Source organism: Vidua macroura, chromosome 2, assembly GCF_024509145.1.
Source record: "Vidua macroura isolate BioBank_ID:100142 chromosome 2, ASM2450914v1, whole genome shotgun sequence".
NCBI lineage: Eukaryota > Metazoa > Chordata > Aves > Passeriformes > Viduidae > Vidua > Vidua macroura.
This window is the reverse complement of record NC_071572.1, coordinates 16,414,054-16,424,208: the sequence shown is the minus strand read 5'-3', so window position 1 is coordinate 16,424,208 and position 10,155 is coordinate 16,414,054. Positions and strand designations below refer to the sequence as shown.

At 46.2% G+C, this 10,155-nt stretch overlaps 1 protein-coding gene across 1 annotated transcript in view; it reads left to right on the top strand.

The window, feature by feature from the left end:
- The first annotated feature begins 500 nt into the window (after positions 1-500).
- Positions 501-10,155, top strand: part of NHS (NHS actin remodeling regulator) — a 240,558-nt gene continuing 230,903 nt past the window's right edge. The window contains exon 1 of the mRNA XM_053970208.1: positions 501-900. Within this exon, the coding sequence (XP_053826183.1) occupies positions 501-900 (400 nt within the window). The remainder of the gene's footprint in view (positions 901-10,155) is intronic.

Genomic DNA, 10,155 nt, shown 5'->3' with positions numbered 1-10,155 from the left:
CCGCCCCGCAGCGCCTCCCCGCGGCGGCGGGAGCTCGGCACCGCCCCGGTCCCCCCGCCCGCCCCCGCCCCGCCGCTCTCCCGGGCGGGAGGCTCGGCGGCTCGCTCCTCCTCGCGGCCGCGGGATTCCTCTCTCCGCGTTTTCGGGCCGCCCCTTCACACCCGCCGCCGGAGCGGGACGGCGTGAGAGCGAGCGAGCGAGCGAGCGAGGCGGCGCGGATGTGCCCCGGCTCCCCGCGGCGGCAGCGGCAGCGGCGGCGGCGGATGCTCGGCGGCGCGGCGGCCGCCCCGCAGCCCAGGAGCCCCGCGCAGGGAGGGAGCGAGGCGATGAGCCGCCCGCCGGCGGCCGCCCGCGAGTGACGGCGGCGGGCAAGGAGCGGCAGCGGCCAGGAGGAAAGGGACGAGGAGGACGAGGAGGAGGAGGAGGAGGAGGAGGAGGAGGACAGCGATCCCCGCCAGTGCCCGCGGGAGCCCAGGAGAGCTCCGGCCGAGGGCTCGGCCATGCCCTTCGCCAAGCGGACCGTGGAGCCGCAGCGGCTGTGCCGGCGGCAGCCCGCCGCCTCCGTGCTGGAGGAGAGCTGGGGCGCGGAGCCGCCACCGCCGCCGCGGGACCCGCCGCCGGAGGAGCCGGGAACGGCGAGCGAGGGCGCCGAGGCGGCTGGCGGCGGGGAGAAGGAGGCGGCAGCGGTGCTGATGGTGCTGGACCTCTGCTCGGTCAGCAACGTAGCCCTGTCGCGGATCCTCCGACAGCTCTCCGACGTGGCCCGGCACGCCTGCACCCTTTTCCAGGAGGTCGAGGCTGACATCCAGGGTACCCACCGCCGCGTACGGGCGCTGCACGGCCGCATCGCCGGCCTCCAGGGAGCCGTGCGCGGCCTCGACCCCAAGCAGGAGGCAGTGCGTAAGTACCACGGAATGCGGGATGGATGGGAGCGCCGCGGGATGGATGGAGCGCACCGCGGGATGGAGGGAGCGCACCGCAGCACGGGGCACCCGGCGGGGAAACCCATCCCCTGGCAACCTGCCGTGCAAAGTTTGGGGCCAGAGTCGGCGGGAAAGGAGCCCTGGCGGGGCAGCAGAGTGGGAAGGGAACGGGCGGGCGCAGGTCGGGTCGGGTCTGCGGGCGCCGCTGGGCGCCGCGGCGATGCCGGCGGGAGGGATGATGTCAGTGGTTTGTGCCTTACGTAAGGAGCTGGCTGGCGGGGCTCTCGGGACGCATCTTCTGCAGCCAAGGGTTTGGCCAGGGAGTGGGACGAGGTCTGTCAGCTGGGCGCCAGGGCTGATGGAGATGATCCACCGCACTCGGGCATATTTGGGTTTTCTCCCTTTGCCGGCCTGTCCCCCTTCCCCGACAGATATATTCCCCTTAGAAGTGTCTCTGAATTCCCGATCGAACACTCTTAAGTAGAAATAATAAAACTGCTTCGTCGTTACCTAACTGTCGGGGCCGTAAAATGAGGGAAGTTTGGCTAATGACTTCTTTCTGTTTAAAGAGTGGCCCTGAAGAGTGAAGAGAGGAGGGTGGAGGAGGGGGAGGAGGATAAAGATCAAGGCAATATAGAACTTGCGTTATGAGCAGTGCTTGAATCCTGTTTCTTCTCCACCCAAACTATAAAAGCAATGAAAAGCTCTGTAGTCCTAACAGCTGCTGATTTCTGCTGAATATGGCTCGTGTTCACAGCACTGTAATGATTTTGTACTCTCACTGGTGCATACGCTTCCCGAGCACTTGTGGATATGTGGTTTTTTTGATAAATAGGGCTGTGGGTTGGAAGTCTGGAGTAGCAGAGATTGGTATTGGTTCTGATCTTTCAGTATCTGTTTAAAGAAAAGTAGTGGCTTGAGAGGAGAATTTGGCTTAGTTTTTGTCTTCTGCTGTACCCTTCTAAATCCTAAGTAGCTCCACTAAGTAGAGCAAAGTGAGTTTATACTATGGCAAGCAAGACCATGCCCTCTTCTAGGTGGTTTTCATAAATGTGCCATTTAAAAAATTGTGCTTTGGATTTCCTCCCCTTCGGAGCATTGTGGAATATATGTAACTCTTGCAGGATCAATGAAACTGTCCTGATTAACAGAACCAAGCCTTAAGTGTTCAACGGTATTTAAGCTGCATACTCAGCATCTGTACAGTGACTTTACTGGTGATATGTTAATATACATCAACCATAGATGAGACCAAGGGAGATTTTTTTGTGGTTTCAGGATGAGTGTGTAATCAGAGCAGAGTGCTGGGCTGTGATTGGAAACTGCAGTGAGAAGGAGGCTTGGCTAGACTAGTGAAGGAACTGTCTGAGGAAATGAAACTCCTCGTATCACATTCTCATCTGTAGGTCTTTTGAGCTGAGTAAGTGTGGGTATATACCAATGTAAGTGAGAGCAGAGTTTGGCTGTTCTAATCAGTATGCCTTTTTTCTTTCTGGATTGTGCAAGTGCAGCTTGTTTGCAAATCACAGAGCAAAATCTTGATATTACAGCACAGTTATGTCATCTGCTTAATTAGAGAGTCTGGCTTTATCCATGTGATGATAAATTTTTTCAGTGTTTGGTTTTCTTTTAAATCCTTCTCTCTTTAAGAGGGGAGAAATTTTTGGGCATGATCTTCCCTGTATTTGCCAGCTGTTCCTTCTTCCTCTTGTATGTAGCACAGTGCCACTGATAGATCTGCAGCTGTCCCTAGGTCTGGTCAGCCATGGGATTCTCCACAAAGGTGGGCTTTGCCCCCACCCATCCTCCAGTAGGCGTGTGTCTTGCCTGCAGCTGTACAGCTGCTCAAAGCACACCTCTCTGTCCTCATCACTTCATGCAGCTGTACCACATCTTCCCTAAAGGTGAAAGCCTCGATACAATCCAACGTACATGAACAGTCAACTTCTTTGCCTCTTCTGGATGCTTTTATTCCCCCTCCAGTGTTGGATCAGCAGAGCTGCATTTACATAGTGCTGCATCTGAACATTTCAGCTGAGACCCAGAACTGAAAAGCACCACTCTACGCATTATCTCCTCACATTCCCCCAAAATCCATACACACCCACAGCAATACCTCCCTTTGGCCTCCAGACCGCTCACTGTTCCCAAGGGACAGATAAAACTGCCTGGCAGGAAGCTGCCCATCTTCCCTGTAGTGTATAATGATAGTGTGCTTTCTCCTCTCTGGGCTGACGCCTCCTCCTTCATTATTACTTTCAGCAAGACTATGCTAATGTTTGTTTTATGCATGAAGTGCCTACATAATTCACTCCTGAAAGTATTACACTCAAGTTACTACACCCAGTAGTTTTTTTGAAACCAAGAGAGCAATCACAGGTGGTCACAGATCTGCCCAGGACCTAATCAGCATCCCATTAAGGCCATACTGACTTCAATCTCCTGTGGTGAGCATGGAAATGATGGGATGGCCTCAGGGCTGTCTTTTGTCTGTCCAGCCCCAATGACACATCTAAGAATAATTCAGAACTGGCTGGAGCTTTGGACTCACAACCACAAGGAACAAGCTGGTGACAGGCATGTAGCCACCCCACCCATGGCATGACTGTGATGGCTGCATTGAATTTATTGCATATTACGAGGCTGGAGGGGCTGGGCTTATTGGTGCATTGACCAAGGCACCATGTACTGGGATGTTAACACCAGGACAGTGCAGCCCAACCACAAGTTTTTCAAGTATTCAGTTTAAAACTACTAGCCTATCTTGCCACAGTGAGACATTCTTCATATTCCAACTTCAAATGCAGCACAGTGATTTGAGAATAATGCTACTGGACACACCCCGGATACTGAGCTGTGACAATGGAAGGCCTTTTTCTCCAGGCCTCATAAGCCAGCTGTATTCTGAGATTCCCCGGTGAACACTCAGGCTGCATTAGGAAAAGGAAATTATGGGCTAATGCCATCTCAAGAGCTATTGAAGCCAGTGGTTAGAGGGACATTCTTTGCCCAGAATACCATTCCTTGGCAATTGCAGAGATGATACCAAGGGGAAGGGGAGCAGGAAAGGAGTTCTCCTGAAAAATAGCACATAATACAGTTTTGCATAATAATGTTTTATATTATACTGAAAATTATGTATCATTATATTAAAACATCTATGTTGGATTCAGGGAATATTAACAAAGAATTAAAATTAATTAAAACTGGCATTTTTCCAGTAATGCTTATCACTACTGCTGTCATTTTCATGAGGACTTAACATTCTCAGTTCTGTTGCTGTTGCAATGGTGAACATTTGCAAGTATGTGTGTACTCTGCTTTAAGAAAAGTATTTAAAATCCTCTACTAAGCTACTGGTAAAGGTATTTACCTATGAGTTGCCCTTTGTTTTTGTCACTGTTCAGTGTGATTGGAAAACTTTGTTAGGTGCAATAAAGGATGAATTCTGGGCAGTTACAAGCAGGTCATCTTCAAAAACTCAAGGTCCCTCGCCTCTGCCTCCCCAGATGCTGCTTGTCCTTTCATCTTTCTTTTAAGCCTCTGGCCAGCCAGCATCATGCAAATATGAATCCTTTCCCATCCTCTGAATGTAAGAGAAACAAAGGTGAGAAATGCTTTCCTGCTCTAACTACTTTGCCCTTCTGCCACTCTACTGCTTTTCATCATGAGCAGTTCCAGGGAAATAACATGATTGTTGTCAGTCTGGATGTTGCTTAGAGTTTTCCTGTTGGCAGCAAGAGAACTGAGCAGTGTGGTATTGCCCAGTTTTATTATTAGATGCTTGATTATTTTGGTAATACGGAAACACAGAAGTGCTGGACTAGTGTGTAGACTTGGGACTCAGTGCCTCCATGGTTATTTGGAAAGATGATTTCTCAGTCTAGGGGACTAGAGATCTGGCAGTTTAAGTGGAATATTGTACTTTACAGAAAGTGATGATGTAAGCCATCTTGCTTTCTGAATAATAGGCAACAACCGGGCAGCAGATTTTGAAAGCCCTAGCTAATGAGATCCTTTTTGCACCCTGGCATCCCAGAGAATTCCACACATTCCAGACTTTTTTTCAAAAGCATCAATGTGTTACCAGTAGCCAATCTTTCTAAAAGCTGTATGGTTTCCAGAAGTTGCCTGCTGTATCTTCATTGCTCCACTTTTCCATTCCTGATTTTGCTATTTGCTAACAGTTAGTGATGCAGCTGCTTCGAAGTGTGGGGATCTCCCGTGTTACTCTGCTCTTCAGAGGCCCCTGAATCTCTAGTGAGCTCCTCTATAGGATTTTCTTTTTTCCTGAAGTGTCAGTATTGAGATAAAAAAGACAGCTCTGAACTGATTCTTTATAATTTTAGGCTCTGCATTAATTTATTCTGTTTGATTGAAGTTGGTTACGGAGAACAGCCTGGCAAGTTTCACTCTTGCTTTTAGTCTCTTTCATTGTGCTTTTTTAGGTGGTTTTGATTTGATTTTGTTTGGTTTGGGGTTTTTGCTAGTGTGGCTTTTAACTGCACTGCTATTATGCTTTTCTGTTTGGGTTTTGAGCACTGCAGGGAAATTTTTAATCCCTTATAAGGTTTTCATGTATTTTCTGCCACAATCCTACAATTTTTACAAAACATATTTTGGACCCAAAGCTCATCAGAAAATGCACCTCCTCCTCCTTGACTTAATGTGCTGAAGTCTCAATTGCTGTTGAAATGTAATCAAAAAATTGTCATGCTTCCATCTCAGAATTCAGTTGCATTGCAAGGCCATCCCAGGCTTAGGATTGATGAGCATCCTTGCAGACATCTTCAGGGAGGTACATAAGACCTTAAGAGTAGATGCATCTTGAAAGAAAAAAAGCATCCATGTTGGGAAGATAAGTATTGCACTTTATCTCAGCTTCTCAAGATCCTTGAGATTCAAAATGCAATTTTCATTATATGGATTTTCTGTGGTACTGAGGTGCAGCTGTAGATCTCCATGGGTTGGATACATTTACACAAAAATATCTCAGATACTGCTGGAGACAAAACAGAAGAGATTCCTAGCTTCCTTTAACTTTGCATTTTTGTCCTTTATAGTTAGTGAGCCTATCTAAGTGTGAGGGTAGTTAGACTTTTATAGGTGCACACTAATGTAACCTGGGGGACATGAAGCAAGAGGATGTGTTCAGAGCCCCCTTTGTTCACTGAAATGATATTAATTGGCAAGTCCTTGTTGGGTGCAGAATAAAACCTCCAAAGAAAAGCAGCTGTACACTTGGTGTAGTAATCCATCACTTTCAGCTTTGTTTCCTTTACCTACCTGAATGGAATGACACAACCTCTTCACTTGTCATTTTGGAAAAGGAGGAAGGCTTCTGGCTTTACTTGCCCGGTTTGGTTTCTTGATGTTGTGCTGGTCACTGTGTACTCATTTGTGTCACAGAACTCACCTCTCTGGTACACTTGCCTGTAGTTTGCCCGTGAATGTAAATAACCAAAGCTGTGGGTGTGGGAATGTTGGAGAATTTCCTCAGTGCATGGTTTCTTCTAAATGCAGAGGATTGATGGCACATTAGCAGAGTGGAAAGGAGAGGGAGGCCAAAGCATGGGCTTTCCTTCTTGCCTTTACTGCTGTCAGAACAACAAAGGGACAGAGGAAGAAAAACCTGCTCACTTAAGGATCCCTTCTCCACTTTACCTTAACATTACTAGAGCACCATTAACTAGAGTACTGTCATTTAGCAGAAAAACGCCTTATCTTTGTTTACAGCACGGTGATAGAAGACCTTTAACACAGGAATACACCCATTCAGAGGCTTTCCTTGAGGTATTTTTTTCTCATGCATTTAGTATCTGATAGAAGGTAATGGGATGGAATTTGTCAGGTGGCTTTGGCAGGGATGTAACTTTTTGAAAGCTGGGGTTGTCACTTTCAGCCCTGTTAGCTTGTGGAATGCAGACTCTGGTCTCTTTGCAGATAAAAGCATAGTATAAAATCCTTTGCCCTGCCAAGGCCAGTGAGATGCTCGGTGGAAGGGCTCTGAGAGCTCAGTGCTCGGGTAGACGCGCTAGACTTTGTCTGGCAGAGCCTGAAGATGAAGAGGGAACAGATGAAGAGGGAAAGCAGAGGTTTTCCTCCAAAGCCATTCCCTGTTATACAGGTGTAAATCTTCTAGAGTTTTGCTGAATGTCATGTACTCTTCCACTGGTGTAGCTCAGAAAGCATTTGTCTGTTTTACAGCTCCTTGCTTCTCATTCCACAAATAGTACTTAAGCTAATGTACCAGGTTTGAATGCTGGGGGATTTTGTTGCTAGATGGAGAGCCTGCCAGTTAAAAAAAACATAACAAGAAACATTCAGTGCTTGATTTCCACCTCACTGCAGCTACACAGCTGTGTAATATCATAGTAATTAGTGCAGCTTCTTTCTGGCTCAGGCTCAAGAGCCAAGCAAGAGTCTCCAGTGGGTTTATTAGAAATTCTGCTGGAAATGTTTTGGCTCCTTTAAGACCAATAAGGTCTCCTTTACACAGGAGCAAAACTGCAGAGAAAATAGAACCAGACCTGTGAGAGACATGAACTTACTGTGGATCTAATGGTTTAACAGAAATTCTTCCTACAGCCCCTTTAAAACTTCATGCTTCTATTTAAAAGCCTTAATAGCGTAATGTTTGTGTTCATGCAGAAACACGAGATGAATGTTCCAGTGAAATCAATGGAGTCATTCCTACTTTTGGTTAGTTTCCCTGCTCATACAGGGAAGATACGGTGATTAAGAAATAAATGGACTCTGGTAACGTGCTGAGGGCATGGGGAGGTCATTCACCTGTTGATTCAGATGCATAAGAGACGTTCGTTTTTCTTTTTGAAAGATGAAGGGCCTGGAGTGTTTCCAAAAACTCTTGCACAGTTCTCAAATGTCCTTGGAATGAGGGAAGGACTTGCGGAAAGGACTTGCAGGAAGGAAATATGAATACCCAATTTCAGGGTGCCACTCAGCTGCTGCTCTGGATCAGCAGAATCAGGTTTTGTTGGCATTTTTTACATAGGTTTACCTGTTCTGAGGCTTCAGTTCCGAGGATCAGATTAGGCTGATCTGGCAGAGATGTGCAAAGGTGCAGAAAAAGAATAGGAACAGTCCTTACTGATCCCTGCCATGAGCCAGTCCCAACCTCTCCTTCTCCATTCAGGCAAAAGGAGACTTCTGAAGTGTGTCTGTTCAAAGGCAGCATCTCACTCTTCCTCTCTCCAAACTGGACAGCAAAAGAGATCGGGTGCAGGGGAGCGACAGCTGTTTAAAAACGCCCCTCATCCGACACATTTCCTTCACACATGTTGTACCTAAATCAAGCAGATACCCCCAGGGAACTCTTAATAGCAATGTTGTGATCTCCAAAGTGGGGAAAAAAATAGGACCAGCTGATGTGAGTAATACATGTGTATGTTTTAAATGCATTGTTGCAGGGTTGCGTGGTCGCTGGAGTCAGAGAGCTGGGATTTCTCAAAAGCTGCTCTTTCCAATTGCTTGGCATCTCCATGTAATCAGAGGCTGACATCAGACTCTCGATTGGAACTACTTGAGCTATTAGGCTGTGAAGAGCAGAAACTCTGTGTTACCCAGTGTGTATGAAGGGGGAAGGTTTTTTTCACTTCCTTTGATGTATTAGCATCAAGAGAGGGAGTCTTCGCTTCATTCCTAATTGCTTCTCGTCTTTGAATTTATATACCAATATGTAAGTAACTGCAAAGGGAGATAGCAGAATTTATAAAAAGTTCAAAAAGGCAGGGCTTAAAGCATGATTAAAATAAAAGATAGCATAGTGTGTATGCTGTTTTTAGCTGAAATATCTCCCTAGAATACTTTCCATTTACATTCTCATTATATCTAACTGCTTCTAATGCACTGCTTAGTTTAACAACTGGCATGTTTTTAGGGTAGATTTTATAGTAGATATACACCCACTGTGTTCTTAACTTGAGACTTTAAATTGCAGTATCTGTATTGGACAATCTTTTCTTATACCTTCTTGGCTGAAGGCAGGAAAAAAGCAATACTGATAGGAACCTAATTAAGCCTGTAGTCTTATTATACCAGGAGCTGTGTGCTTGAAATGCTGCTCAATTCAATAGTGCTGCGTGGCACTGCCATGTTAAGTCCCAGCAGAGAATGACATATTTTTTTTTAATAAGATCACTGTAATTCTTACAAAGCCACCATGGTTTTTCTCTTTCTTTTCAGCTGCCAAGGCAGTTGGACTTTGAACTACAGCCACGCAGACTGAGTCCCTGAGAAAGTTTGGAGGAGATGCCTTGCAAGTGTGTGCATGTGATTAAGGGGAATGAGCATGTGTTTGTGCTATAAAAATGCACAGAGTCTTCAGGCCTCCACAGCTTTTCCCCCTGCCTTCTTAAAGTGTTTTTTGTTATCTTGACAATGTTTGAACAGACTTTTAAGTTGACCTGGACAGAGGGTGAGCTGGGGGGAAAAAGTGCTAATCCTTCTTGAAGGTGTATCAGTGGCTACAGAATTGGGTCATTCTTAGGAGCAGAATATGTAAGGTGCACTGAAAAATTCCGGTGTGTCCAGAGGCTTTGGATTGCTTTAAAGGCAAAACTGGGCTCTCTGTGCATGCTCAATTTTGCCTGAATTTTTTTTTCTTTCCCAAAAAGGCATTGCCAAGCATTGTTCTCTTCAGAAGCCATGTCCATAATTGCAGAAATCAGATCTTCTGGATGATGAAACTCAAGATAGGCAGCAGTAACTCACTGTGATGCTCAGAGGCAAACTTTTTAAAGATGCTATACATGTTTCACTGCATCCAGTACTTAGTGATCTAGTGATCTATGATAAGGAGTGATTTAATCTTAAGTGAAACAAGAGATTAATTATGATTTAATGCTTACCATGCAAATCAGAGTGAGTCCAAAGAATGGATACTACTCAGTTCCATTTTTTCTCCCTGTAAAGTTTATCTACCTGCAGGAAAAAGAGGGCCAGTTCTTGTCATAGGCATGGTCTTTTCTTTGGTAAAGTGGTTTTTGGTTCAGTGTTGTGTACATGCAGAGTCAAGAGATGTATCTTAATTAATTTCTAAGAAAAGAAATCATATATCATGGATTAACCACTGACTTTCACATGCCCAGCCTTAACCCTGGAAACTACATAGCTCTCTGCACAGCCCAAATTTTTTATGCAAGCTTTTCTTCTTTCTTGTATTTTTGGGGGGCAGATGACTTTCTCATACTTATCCAAACCCACTTCTGAC